The sequence below is a fragment of the Anarhichas minor genome, unplaced genomic scaffold, assembly GCF_050575085.1.
Source record: "Anarhichas minor isolate MPS153535 unplaced genomic scaffold, ASM5057508v1 ptg000040l, whole genome shotgun sequence".
In the NCBI taxonomy this organism is placed as follows: domain Eukaryota; kingdom Metazoa; phylum Chordata; class Actinopteri; order Perciformes; family Anarhichadidae; genus Anarhichas; species Anarhichas minor.
The window spans coordinates 12,191,382-12,205,699 of record NW_027466486.1 but is presented as its reverse complement, the minus strand read 5'-3'; the positions used below and the strand labels follow the sequence as shown (position 1 = coordinate 12,205,699).

Sequence of the window (14,318 nt, the reverse complement as noted above, 5' to 3'; positions counted from 1 at the left end):
CACAACAATATGAATGTTGGAGGGGCCAAGGAAAAGATGAGACATTGTGGTGGGTGGAGTACCAGGACTGAGAGGAGGGAGGAGGAGGAGGGAGGGAGGGAGGGAGGAGGAGGAGGAGGAGGAGAGGGAGGGAGGAGGAGGAGGAGGAGAGGGAGGGGGGAGGAGGAGAAGGAGGAGGAGGAGGAGGAGGTGTTTGTTGCTTTCTTTAGTGAGTGTTAATGCTAGTGGTAACGAGCTGCAGTGTGGCCGGGCGGCAGAGTGATGGGTGTTGTTTTTGTTGGCCTGAGAGGTCGTTGTCCTACACTTTAGCAGAAAGAAACTGCATGTAAACAGTCGAACAAACCTGTCTTTGAATATTCCCACGCTGATGTACCAACTACTTGAAGACAATACATTGTAATGTTGTACAGCATATTGGCATTGACATAGCAGGGGGAGCACAGGTGTAATTAATATCCTTAATTAGTGAACAGCAAACTGTATTGCAGCCCTAATTAAGGATATTAATTATACCTGTGTATACACGGCCCTGTGCCTGCTGGCTCATTGGCATGGCTTAACGCATCACCTGGCTTAATGGAACAGAACCGTCATTAAAGGAGTTAGTTAGCTTAGCTTAGCACAAAGACTGGAAACGGATGGAAACGGCTAGCCTTGCTCTGGAAAATGGAAACGAAACCGCTTCAGTTCACCAGCTAACTCATCTCATTAACATATGTCATTTGTTTATTAAGTACACAATCTGAAGTGCAAAAAAAACGACAGTTGGGGTTAGGTGTCAGACTACTTCGAGGCGACAACCAGTTACTTCCTTGGGTGCGTTCAAAAATAGTCACCCGGAGGGGCAGAGTGCACTCTGCGCTAGGGCTGGGCGGTATGACCAAAAATGCATATCACGGTATTTTGTAAGACTTTGGCGGTTTCACGGTATATCACGGTATTTTTTTTCCCGCGTTAAAGCATTAATTAATTAACGCCGAAAAGAACCGGCCGGCCAACCGGCCAGTGAGCGGTGAACAGCTGTTTGTGTGGCGTGTCTTCCGTTCCGTCACTTCCTGTTTCCTTAACCTACATTCCCCTGGGTCCTAAGCCCCTCCAAGTACAGCTTCTTATCACCCTCTATGTACCAACGTACATTTATAACAAATGCCACACATATTACACGGTAATCAGCGTTGCATATGTGTCTGACCAAAATACCTTTTGTTGTTCTGTCTTTGTTCATCCTGCATCGCTCTTTTCTGTTCTTTAATGTAAGGTTACTGGAGCGACAGAGCCTCTCCCAGCTGTTAGCAGACTGTTGTTAGCGAGCTATACCCAGCATGCAGTTCGGCGGGGAAATTTTATAAATGTACACTTATTAGTGTTACAAATTGTTTGTGTCACAAACTGTTGTGTCGTGGTGTTTTGCCCTGTTAAAGAGCGTTACTTGTGGGTTGTTAATTGTTGTTATAACCATGACTAGGGTTCCCTCTCAATACACTAAAGATAACTAGCTCCGACGGCAGTGCTTCTAGCGGCGAACAATATATTTTGCTGCCTGTTGAAGAGCGACAGAAGTTGTTTCGGCTGTGCACCGGTATGACGGTATATGAAAACTTCATATTATACGGGAAATTAAAACCAGTATACCGGTTGAACCATAACGCCCAGCCCTACTCTGCGCTATATAGAACCAGGCGGCAACCTCCGGTATTTACCAAAATGTTGCACTTTTGATTTTGCTCTTCCGAACCTGATGATTTCTGCCATGAAAAAAGATCAATGCTTTTGAATGAAATGGAAAACCAATCAGACTGGTGAACATGTTAGCATGAGTCAGTATCCTGGATAATACTGGAATTTGTTATCCAGGTTTCCCTTTATCAGGATATAAGCTGCACGTTATTGGCATTTATATACGTGCTGCTTACCAACCCAAGAATCCTCAATTTTAAGGGGAAAAAGTTCAACTTAACTAAAACCTAATGATGTTACAGGTTGTAAACTCAGTGACCCAGACAACCAGTTGTTCAGGTTTTTTTTTTTAATGGCCATAGCTGTTGCGGTGGATACGGGTTTGCAAAGACAGTCTCCACCAGAACTCATCACACCAGAACTCATCATGTATCGGGTCATAGGACATCCAAAGTACCTCATACCCTCCTGCGCTGCGCTGCTCTGCTTTACCTCCAGACGTCATCTCTCCTCTCGCTCCAGTCAATATTAACCAAGCTGTCCACCCCCTCCTCCCCCCCCATAACCTGCTTAAGCTTAAAGTTACCAGCAATGTGACTGGGGCCGTGTGCTGTTGGAGTTGAAGATTGACCGAGCCCAGGGGCTAGTGCTCATAGTAGACAGCCCCGCCAACTTTGACCCCTTTTCTCTCATCAGTCATCGTCCATCACCCCATAAGAGACAGAGCTGCTTTTGTCTGCCCGTGCAGCGACTAACCTCAGCTGCTTTTTCTCACTTAGCGAGCTCGCTCTGGACACGTCACAGCCATTTTGTAGTTGTCTGTTTTTAAGATTAGGGGTACATGAAGTGAAACACCCTTTTGTTAGCCGGAGGAAGCGATGGTAAGATTAAAACACTGGTCGCACAGGTTCATAGCCAGTTTAAGCTGTCAGAGATATTCATTCTCTGTGTTCAAAACTATTGCAGTTTCAGCTGCTGCAGGAATATCTTGGAAAGAAGAGCCAGTATCTGGAAACATGACACAATAACGCTCCTCTTTGTCAGGGAAACGACTTATTCAAAGCAACCATAAAACAAGATGATTAGCCTCCGAACGGACTTTAGTGACGAGTCTCCTAGAAAGCTGTGACATTCTACGATACTGCTCTCAGATGAGGACACAACATGCTTGATGGAGAGATGTAGAGCACCATTGTGTAACTCCTATTCCCAGCTCCCATTCGAAGGGCCAGCCCAGTGTGTGTGTGTGTGGACAGGCTTTGTTGTCCTGTGAAGTCATGCATTAGGGGATAGCTTAGCAGTCGCCGAGAGGAGCTCTTTCTTTCTTTCTAATTACAGCACGGCCTGGTCCGGCCAGAGACCATTGTGCCAGGGTGCTGCGAATTCCCACAATGGAGCTGCTCAGCAGAGAACAATGAGTCAAATTCCTGACCGTTCCCAGCAGGTTCAGAGGCCGTGCTGACGAATAAAGACGGCAGCGTTACAGTGGCTTTGCTATTCTACACCCAGTGGGGATATTGGTTTGTGTTTGTGCGTGCGTGTTTGTGTGTTCCTGTTTATGTGTGTGTGTGTGTTACAGGGTGGCTACGTCTCCCACTGGGAGCACAGGGAGGGGTTGAAAGATGGGGGAGGTGAAGAGGAGGGCGCTTGTTTCGTTCTTTCTGTCGGCGGTGAAAGACTGTTCGCTCTTTGCTGGTGTAATCAAACCCCTGAGAACCAAAAGTTGGCCACTAAAAGCTGCATTGAAAGCATTGTTGATCATAATTGATCATAGATCAGACGGAACACTGGACTTCCTGTAAGACTACATGTACAAACCCGTTCTGATCACACAAACGCAGTGGGTCCTTCGCTCTCATGTATTTGGCAACGATAAACACAATCTGCTGTCTTTGTGCTTCTGTACAGATGGCAAATGTCGAGATTGTGACAAGAATAGCCCAGCCATTTGCAAGCGGAAGGGTTCTGTTGTTGACATTGCCAGAAATGTGTGCTTACACAGCCTTTAAGTAGGCTGCAGAGCTACAAGGCCTCCAACAACGTCTGGTTGCACTTGTTGCATCCAGACTGGAGTTTCTGGGGTTCTTGCTTTCCCAGCTGCTCAGAAGTGTGTGTGTGTGTGTGTGTGTGTGTGTGTGTGTGTGTGTGTGTGTGTGTGTGTGTGTGTGTGTGTGTGTGTGTGTGTGTGTGTGTGTGTGTGTGTGTGTGTGTGTGTGTGTGTGTGTGTGTGTGTGTGTGTGTGTGTGTGTGTGTGTGTGTCCATTTATACCCTGACACTGTTGCGTTGATAACCTGTTCTTCTCATAATCACTGTTTACTGAATGGGAGCTGGTGGGTGGTAAGAACGACCCCACAGTGAACAGCAGGTGCCCCACTGAGACAAACATACTGGCATCTGCCAGTCACCTCCCTTTCTGTTTGTTTATCGCTCACAGATTTCGTTCAGATGCCCCCTTGTTCATCATGCAGGGAAGGTCTTTTTTTTAACCATGTGAAACTGGTACTATAATCCATTTGATTGCATTAAATTATAACAGGTTTGTCGTGTACAATGCTACTGTCGGACCATTTTTAATAGAATTTGTATTCAGTGTGTAGTCGAAAAATTCCATCATAGTTTGTGATGTCTTCAAATTGCACTTTTCGGGGGGGGGGGGGGGGGGTTTCGTCCAGCTTTTTGACGCTGTGTGTCTGTGCCTCTGCTACAGTCACACCCACTTGCTCTGGTTTGAGGAAATTTGCCAAGTGGTTCACAGAGGCCATAAAACTCCTCAAAAAGCGTTTCATCCTGCGCAGGCTTTTGAAAAGCATTCACACAGTTCTCCCTTGTCGTCGTCCTCCCCCCTCCCCTCTTTGCTCAATTCACACGGACGTGACACTCTATCTCCTTTACTGGTTACGCTACCTTTTAATGAAAATTGATAGTTTCACACACACACACCCCAGCTGCCATTGATCCAGGCCTAATAAATATTGTATAAGCCCCACTGTAAGGACACCCCTCTTTTATTCACAAGGTGTCGATGGTTGAGTCCAGAGGGAAAGATTGCTGCGCTACCTTCTTCTTACGGCCCCTGAATTCAGTGGGGGAGTAATACGTTTTCTCTGCGGAGCATAATTATCCCGATCCTCAATCCCTGGTACTTTTAAAGTGGCGTAGGTCTCATTCACCAATGCACGTAAACACACTTACAATTGTTCCAATTCAAAGCTAATGCAGGTCAGTCTGGACCCTTGAGTGACCTGGAATTTCTAAACTCTCTGAAGTCAGACGTCTAGGATCAGGGAAAGGAAGTGTGGGAGGAAAACGCTCACCAATGAATGAATGAAAGTGAAAACAGCTCAGAGGAAAAGGATGGGCCATTCATCAATTAGCGGGTGAAGATTCTTTCATCCCGCAGTTTCTTCCCAGACTGTTTTCACATATCTAGTCCGTCTGGGTGATATTGTGTTATTCTGGTTGGTTAGGAGAGTGGCGCCCTTTCACAGGATACGCCTTTTTAACACAGCAGAGAGGAGAACCCCTCTCCCTCTGGATCCAAGTCTTTATTTTTATCTGATGGCATTAAGAGACTGGCCCAGTGTTTGTGTTGGTGCTGTTGTGGGTTCAGGCCAGTTCAGTCCTTTTAAGTCTTTTACTATGTGAAGACGATCCCCTTGCTGTTGGCCAGTCAGGGGTTAAGCCTAAAATTCTCCGAAGCCTCGCTTCTGAATTAGCATGCCAAGGAATGAGAACAATCCAGCGAGCCTAACTGGACTTGACTCGTGGAGGCTAATGGTTAACAAGCCATGATGGAATTTCCCCTTTGATTCAGTGGAGGTGACCTGAGCTCTCGCAGATATTTTCTTTAGGATCGAAACTGTTATCACAAGGGGATCTTTGATGCCGTAATGGAATTTGAATGGCCTTGAAGGGAGACCTATGTAGGAAGTGTGAGCCCAGTGCAGCATATTCTGATGTGTAGTGTTATTGTGATGTCAGTTTATAAAAAAAAATGTATCTCAAAGGTGCTGCAGTACCGGAACGTTGAAGAATCACAAAGCAACTAACTCGGCTCCTATTCTTTATTTGCTTAGCGTTGTTGCGAGTGAGAAGGGAACGGAGAAATGCAGAAAAAAAAGGAAACATTTCTAATATGAAATAACCAAAATGGTTCCAACAGAAGATATTGAGTTCATCACTCAGAGAAGCTGGCTGATAAAATAAGTTTCCAGGGCCTTTAACGTCTATCATAAAAGTTTATCCAAACCTCAATTTGTATTTTTCTATCTGCTTCTGTTGTCAGCGGAACAAAACAAAATTGTTATTATTTGGTGTTGCATTAGAAAATAGATTGGGTTATAACTTTTATATTGGTGAAAAACACTTATTTTCAGGTTATGCGTATAACATGTTGAAGCAGTGTGTGTGTATAGTGTGTACTCTTTATGTATACTCTGGTGCTCTGATACAAGCAATGTAATATCTTGTGTAGTCAGCATTTGACTACCATGAACACACAGACAGACACACATTATCACCTTCTTTGCATACTCTCTGTAACACACGTAGAGACAGAGTGTCACCGAGGCGTGAAGATATGAGGTGCCATCTACAAAATTAGTCTCAGTGACCACAGAACACACCCAGCGAGTCTTTAATTTAACGACATGCTCTACATCTCACATGGATGCCGCTATCTGCTCTTAAGTTACATGTTCCTGAAAAAAGCAGCGCTTTCTGTGACTTGAATATTAAACTGAAAATAGATCAGCCAAACCCTGTCTCGCACTGAAGAATATAATTTGTGAGAGTGTGTGTGTGTGTGGGGTGTGGGGTGTGGGGTGCGGTGCGGTCAGAGTGAGTGTGTCTTTCAGAAAAGCAGGGCACAGGGCCATGTATCTGCAGCTGCCCCCTCTCTGTGCGCTCTTTGATGGGGAGAAAGATGGCATTGACTGCTACAGCTACACACACACACACACACACACACACACACAAGTTTGAGTTTATTTATGTGCGTGTACTGTATCGTTTCATCATTCTACAGTATCAGAAGAGCCGGTTACTGTTCACTATATTCACGGGAGTCACATCCTTGTCTGTTCCATGACCGAAGCAGTTGGAAGTGTAACGTTCATTTGTAGTTGATGCTTCAAATAGTAGCAAGGGGACGCCCCTGACGCTGGCACAATTTGAAACGCCCACGTACACACACACACATATACGCCCATACGCTCACAAATATAGCCATCCATTGTTTAACCAGCCCAACAGACAAAAAGGTCTCAACCGTTACTCTGTTTGTGGTGTGTTTGTCTACCAAAGAAAGCAGTCCCACCTGTTCCCTGTGTGCACTGTACCTACACACACGCACACACACTATTTGGACACTAGCTGAACTACTCTGTCCTTCTTATGAGCTGAAGTCTACTTTTGTGTCTGAATTGGGGCAAAGACCTCTTTGCAAATGACAGTTGCAGCGAACCTTTTTCTAAAAGAGCAGACCGCTCTGTATTTTTAAATGCATGTCTAATGAATCCCTCTATTTTTCCGTCACGTTTGTCCAGGTTTGGATGACAGCCTGCAGCAGTATGTGAGCAACTTTGAGCTGGAGAAGATCAGCGGGGAGCAGCTGCTGAAGATCACGCATCAAGACCTGGAGGAGCTCGGCGTGGCCAGGATTGGACACCAAGAACTGGTGCTGGAGGCCGTCGATCTGCTCTGCGCTCTGGTCAGTAGACCTCCGCTGTGTGTGTGTGTGTGTGGCTAATGTGACGTGTATCCAGAATACAGTAGCAGGGATATCACAGGTAAAAGCATAACCGTGGGACGTGACTGTATCTTCTGGAAGGCAGGGGGCTCTCTTTCGGTCGCTGTCCCTTCCCCTCGTTCTCAATGTCCGCACTCACCAAAAAACAAAAAAAAAACTCCAGCCTGTAGTTTCTGGTTCGGCAGCTAAAGGAACCAGCAATGCAGAAAGGCTCATAATTTCCCACACAGCTCAGCAGGGTGTGGAGGCACCACAACACACGAAGCAGCCCGAGGACATGGGGGCGGGGGGGGGGGGGACAGCAGTGTCACTCAACAAGAGGAGAGACCGGGTCAAAGAGGCCCTGGGCTCGATTTTGGCCGTTAGAAACTGTGTGAGGTTACAGAGGCAGTTGATGGTAATCGTGTCACGAGTGACGGTTTGATAACTTTGATAGATAAGAACCCTCCACCTACTAAGTCTCCTTCACACCTTTAATACATAAAAACGCAAAGGTGTATTTGCTTTTTGGTCTCGTCAGACAGGTCGTTCTTACTACCTGAGCCGTCTTTGTTATAGATCCCTCATTTGGCTCTTGTTAGTCACTCTGGGAGCGAATCAGCTGACCCTTTTGTCCGTCATCAGAGCTCCCAGAAGAACTGCCAACAAAACTATGTCTGCCTTCAACTAGTGAGCACGAAAAGAGTGCTGAAAACCGTCCATGCTCCAACTGAAAGAGAAGCGGCTTTTCCAGCAGATGGGTTCGATTTGGAGTTTTATCACTTCCTGTGCCATAAAAGCCCCAGATTGTGGTCCCCTGCGTTTTGATCTGTGTCAGCGTTTTCTGCCTTTACGCTCTCTTACAAACTGCTTTACATTAATCGTTTGGGGCATGGTTGTTTTTATACCGAGGAAACTTGGAAATTCTCTCCCTCCTACATGAGGCTGCATCTTGCACTGACGCTGATGTGAAAGCTGTAGGTCCACCAGGTTTGGATCCCATGAACCCAGAAAACCCAACCCGTCCTCTACCCGTTAACAGAATCTCCTCTACCTGTGGTTACTGGAGGCGCACACCTGGAAGCACTTGGCACATACAGTACATGGGTGCCTTTTCTTTTGTTCTGATAGATTTACTCATCATAGAATATGTACCATATGGTACATCCGGTGGTCCACAACCTCTTTTACCATCACGGTAATCAGGCCCAGATTTCTGTTCACCCCTAGAACCTTGACATCATGGCAATGAAATCTCAAATCATTTTCCTCTTGAGCGGCTTCATACATAAAGTGCTTCCTCAGCATGGTTTTGTTATTTTAAGTAAACCCCCCTTTACCTTGCATGTGAACTTTAGTCTCCCCTTTAAAATGTACTGTTAGTTGGTAATACAGTGTCGGCGTGTGTTTGTATGCACTCGATAGTCTTATGCGATTCAACTTAAGGCCAGGAATGCTGGACTCTCGGCTGCCTTTCACCTCCCACTGAAGCGGTCTGGCTAAATGTTTTTTGTCCTTTAGGGGTTTCCTTATTAAGAAGGAGGCCTTGGCCTGCCACAGGCCCCCGTGGGAGGAAGTGAGGCCCCCCGATTCAATTAGCTTTAACTGAGGCAAGGTCACTGCTACCAACAGGAACAGAGGCCACCATCACCTGACACCCCCCACAAGCCCCCCCCCCCTCTTCTCTCTTTTTGTTGACTGTCAGGTCAGACTCCTCCTGTCACTGCAGTCACATTCGTCTTTTGTGACACTTTGCTACTCGGCTTCGCCCTTGAATTTTAAACATTGAAGCATGTGCACACATTGTAAAGATTTTAACCTTTTTATATATCAGGGACCTGAGCTGTCCTGTCAGCAGTTTCAACCCTATATCACGATGACCAATGGCCTAACGCACTACCCCCACATCCATACTCATGCTTCTCTTCTATCCAAAAGCTATCGAGAGCAAACTGCTGTCTGGGGACAAAGAGAGAACATTTCAATTAATTGTACTGGACTTCTCTGAGCCATGATGTCTTTTGCAGAGTCAGTGTTGAAACCCAACACTTCTTCATTTGTTCTCGGAGCCCAGCGACCCACACACAGACCTGCTGCACCACACGATATTCACACACACACATTAACAGTCTCCGGCATACAGTATATGACAGATCATCTGGCTCCGTGAGCCACAGAGCCGCTGTAAATCTATTTTACCGATGCCTAGGGCTGATCTGTCCCGACTTATAATATAACGCTTAACCTTAGATGGCACATTGTAGCAACAGACATACGCATGCACAAACTCTCGTTCTACGGTACATACATTTCTCTCTTTTATGGTCGAGTCAGATCCATGTGATGCCTGTGGCGTGGGCAGGAAGTGCTGTGTTGTGATAGCCGTTCTCCAGAGGACACTTATACAAGTATATAGTCCCTTCAAAGAGCCCCAACTAGAACCTACAAAAAAACATCCTCTGCCATCTTGGTTCTAGATTAACCGAATGTCTATAAAAAGGCTCTGAAAGAAGGAAAAATCTGGCTTGAAATGCTGTTTTGAGAATGAAAAATTGCATTTGACTGGAACCTCATATTTGTGCTCGGACGTGGTTTTTCGCTCAGCCGGCAGTGTGGGACAAAAGCTCGCTGGACATCTGTGGGCCAGTTAGAACCGCTGCGACTGTGTGATTAGCCTGCTAATGAAAAAGCCAGGAGAGACGTTTGATCTGGAAAACACTTGCACTGCCTCCGTGCCACAGTTCCACTTCTACTGTGTGGAGGACTCGACCATCGCATGGTTTATTTTCTCTTTTTCCCCCGTATATATTCCCTGAGAACGTTTGCTTATCTTTAATGATGTTTTAATCCATTTCATGTCAAGTGTGCCACGAGGAAGAAAGCCTACAGCTACTGTTCGACTAGTCCAGTGATTCCTTGAGCACTGACTGAGTGGATTTGTATATTTTTTTGAGCTGATGTTGGATAGAGGCAGTGCCACACTAAGCACTTGCAAATCTCCTTCGCTGTTTCCCCAGACACGTGTTCTTTTACTCCTTGCTAAGTGTATTTAGCTCCTGGCACATCACACACACGGCAGCATTGCCTGCAGCGATGCAACACCGTGTAAGCTGATATTTACCAGGACAGCAGCCGGGCTGCCCTTTCTTTGCTTACCTTTTAACCAACACATTAGTCCCAAACCCATTTATTCAGTCAAAACATTGCAAACACTTTAAAACAAGCGCTTCCAAATATTTGGCAAGTGCTAATGCTCAGTCTCAGACACACACACACACACACAGGGCAGTAGCTGAGCTGCTACGTGGCTGGGTCGGTGGTGTGCTCAGTGACCCTTGCAGACACAGACCTCTGCTGCTTTGTGCATCTGAATAATCTATAAATTGGAGGAATGCAGAAGCAGGAAACAGCCAAAGGCTCAAGAATGCAAACTTTGCCCCGCTTGGTAGGAATCAGGTGATTGCATGTGCACACACTCGCTGCACGCCCCACAACAATCCTGGAGACTGGGGGGGGGGGGGGGGGATCTGTTCTCACAGACCTCTATGTCAAAGAAATGATTAGCATTGTACAGCTCTGCATTGTACAGGAAAGAACACGTTTTCCTGGGAATAGTACTCCACTGTTGTCAAATAAAACGAGTACCTCCCAGGTCTAGAACTGTGCAGAGGGGTTGTTTGCTTTGATCCGGAGTATAAATGGATATAATTTCGGCTTCAATCGTGAGTGCGTGCTCATTCCATTTTAGTTTGTTAAAATGGTGTGTTGACTTCCCGTTTCAGAACTATGGGGTGGAGACAGACAACTTGAAGAATCTGGTTGTGAGGATGAGAGCCGCCACCAACAGTCTACACATGGCCACGTCTGACCGCAGGAAAAGCCCCGTGTACGAGGGCAGCATGTCACGCAAGCCGCCCAACGACTTCCTCACCTCTGTGGTCGAGCTGATCGGCGCTGCAAAGAGCCTCCTGGCTTGGCTCGACAGGTAACATTTAATTTTTTTTAGCCACCACCTGCTTGTGCAGGCCAGATATCAGAAATCAGAAGGGCTGCCATATGACTGCTACGAGGAGATACAGGCATTTATCTTTTGGCATAAAAGGACATTTTCAGAAAGTTAGCAACAGCCATTGCACATATCCATGCAGTTGGCCAAGTTACCACTACACACAGCTGTAAAGCAGAAATGCAACCCCCTGTGAGCTTTAAGTACGGAGCTGGCAGGCTCCCCTGTGACCTGCTCCACATCACACCATAAAAGCAGAGCATGCTAAGCAGGACGCCAGGATTAAGTGTTCGCTGGCTGAAACAAAGCTTCTGTTTTTTTGTGGCATAGAGAAGGTAAGATGAGGTCGTGACTTAGATGAGAGCAAGGTGTTTAAAAGTGCTGTGCTAAAATGACGTCCGTGTAGTTCACATTTATACATATTTTTAGTTTGAAATGAGCAGACATACTTGAAGGACTGCAGTGAGGGTTGGGTCCTGATGTGATTCATACGCATATGTTTTAGATGGAGTCAATGGGAAAGAGATACAGTCTGTAGCAATTCACCTAAGCCCAGCAACCAGAGCAAGGTTCACTGAGTCTATAAAGTACAGTGTTAGTAGCTTATAGCTGATTCCACAGTAAGTCACTTGAGACATATACGCTCCATGGCCACTTTATTTGGTACACCAATACAATTAGATGCAATCCAGTAAAACAGCTCTGCTACATTTTCTTCCTTAATGAAGCTTATGATGGCTATTTTTTGTTCAAACTTTCCGAAATGTGTGATGTTTATTACTGAAGTCATAGTAAGTTGTGGTGATGTACACAGAACTGCATTTTGAAATGTGTTTCCAATATTCTTCTTCTCTCATGCAACGGGGCGGGTACAATATCAGAAACACCTCTCAGTATAATCCAGCTCACTTCAACACCCCCATGCAGACTACAGCCTCAGTAATACACATTTAGTTAAATGAACATTATGATCTCTGTGAAGGTAGAATTCATGGATGAGCTCGTACAGGTGTGCGTATTAAGGTGACCACTGAGTGTTGCGATAAGCATCAAACGTTGGTGTCAGATGCTCTGATTTTAAAACCATTCGGCCATGTGAATGACTAACTCTCAACCCAACTCTGCAGTCCGTCGCTGGCTCCTAATGTTCTCCTTTACGTTCTTTGTCTGCTTGCAGGACGCCTCTTACGGGGATCAGTGACTTCACAGCCACCAAGAACAAGATCATTCAGCTGTGCCTGGAGCTCACCACCACAGTTCAACAGGTCTGCACGCTAGTTAGCTCAACAGCACACTCGCTAGCTAGCCCCTGGGAAACACACACAATAGGTTTTTCCACCGAGCACATACCGGCCCAGGGGCACAGACATGCAAGATAAAGTGTTGGAGAAGAGAGAGTTATGGGAAATGTGGTCTGGCAGCCATGACACGAGCCTGAAGCCAGCAGTCTGAGCACATTATTGCAAATGCTGATGTTTTTCTTGGGCTCTTTTCCTCCTCACGCTGGCTAATGAGGAGACCCCCTTTAGTGCGGGGACGTTTAATGGTAACCGTCGCTTTTGTGTTTCCAGTTTCATAAAACCCACTGGCGCTCTTTTAAAAGGCGGCCGCCAACATTCCCCAGGCTGCCGTACACTTTCAGCCATGTGGTTCCTGTTTCTGCTCCTCCAAGACGCTCGCAGCGGGAGACCAAACTGTCTGAAAGCGCTTCCTGTGTGTGTGTTGGTGTAGTGCAGGGATGAGGAGCTGCTCCATCCGACTTACTGCGTAGCATTGCTCTAGCATTGCATCACGATACAATTGGGTGTCGACTTCGGTCGTTTTTCATACAACCAGAAGTGGTTGGTCATATGTCTTAAACAAAGGGAGCTGGTGAGTGGCCTTTTCTTCAGGATCAAAGGCGTTAGCTTGTATGTGCAATTTGTTCTCCCTAAAGGGTTCGCCTTAAAGCAAAGCCCGCTCAGCAACTCATTTTACGCGGCCAGCGGAAGTGGCTGCAGACATTGCAGGTGTCATTTTTTTCGGGGGTTATTGCATCAAAATAAATTCCTTTCCCAGAGTGCCTATTTCCTCGCCACAGTCTGGGATTTCAGCGCCTCTGGTGATTTACTGTGGGTGCCTCGGTCATGGTCTTCCAGGGGAAGTGGGGGGGGTATACGTTTCCCACACTGCCACGGGTAGTGTAGAGGTTACGGTGTAGAATAGGTGCTGAAAGAGTCTTGTAAGACTGGAGGGATTAGTTTCCTCCAACAACTGGAGGAGAGATGCAGTTTGGTCCTCCGTTCGTAGCTTCGTGTGCAACTGCAGGAACACTGATGAGGAGGCTTCTGTCCAACTCATCACATCGTTTAAGTGTCTAACCTGACACGGAGTTAGCAGACTCTTGGCTTCCTTTCTCATTTCTTTAGACCATTTAGCCTCCCTTGAGCCCCTGGTTAATAAAATAGGTTGCGCAGGAGACTGCTGCAGTGATTAGTTTTATGATGGGGGAGGACGGCGTGAGGTTTGCCCGGCTCCTTCATGAACTTCAGCCAAGAATTAGGGCTTTTCAGGTCACACAATTTATGTGTTCTGCCTGAATGAAGCCTGTGTGTACACACACAATGGGACACGTCCATAAAGCCGTGAGTGCATCAGCCATCTTGGCTGACCCGTCAGCGTGGAGGTCATTCTCTTTCAATGAACCACATTTTTATATCGATCCCCCGTGTCTTTTATCAGCGCCTCCCACTCCTGAAATGTTGGCTCAGATATGAAGTTATCTAGTTAAAAAAAAAAAAAAAAAAGATTCCATTATATAGGCCAAACCCTGAACTTTAGCAAATGTATCCATCATATGTTCATACATTATGAATAACAGGATGTCACACGGTCTTTATTTCACTTCAGTGTAAAGGCAGCTACAC

At 46.2% G+C, this 14,318-nt stretch overlaps 1 protein-coding gene across 1 annotated transcript in view; it reads left to right on the top strand.

Annotated features, from left to right (window-relative positions):
- cnksr3 (cnksr family member 3) overlaps positions 1 to 14,318 on the top strand; it is a 43,978-nt gene that overhangs the window by 7,927 nt on the left and 21,733 nt on the right. Inside the window, exons 2-4 of the mRNA XM_076108310.1 lie at positions 7,225 to 7,388; positions 11,189 to 11,391; positions 12,590 to 12,677. Of these exons, the coding sequence (XP_075964425.1) occupies positions 7,225 to 7,388; positions 11,189 to 11,391; positions 12,590 to 12,677 (455 nt within the window). The remainder of the gene's footprint in view (positions 1 to 7,224; positions 7,389 to 11,188; positions 11,392 to 12,589; positions 12,678 to 14,318) is intronic.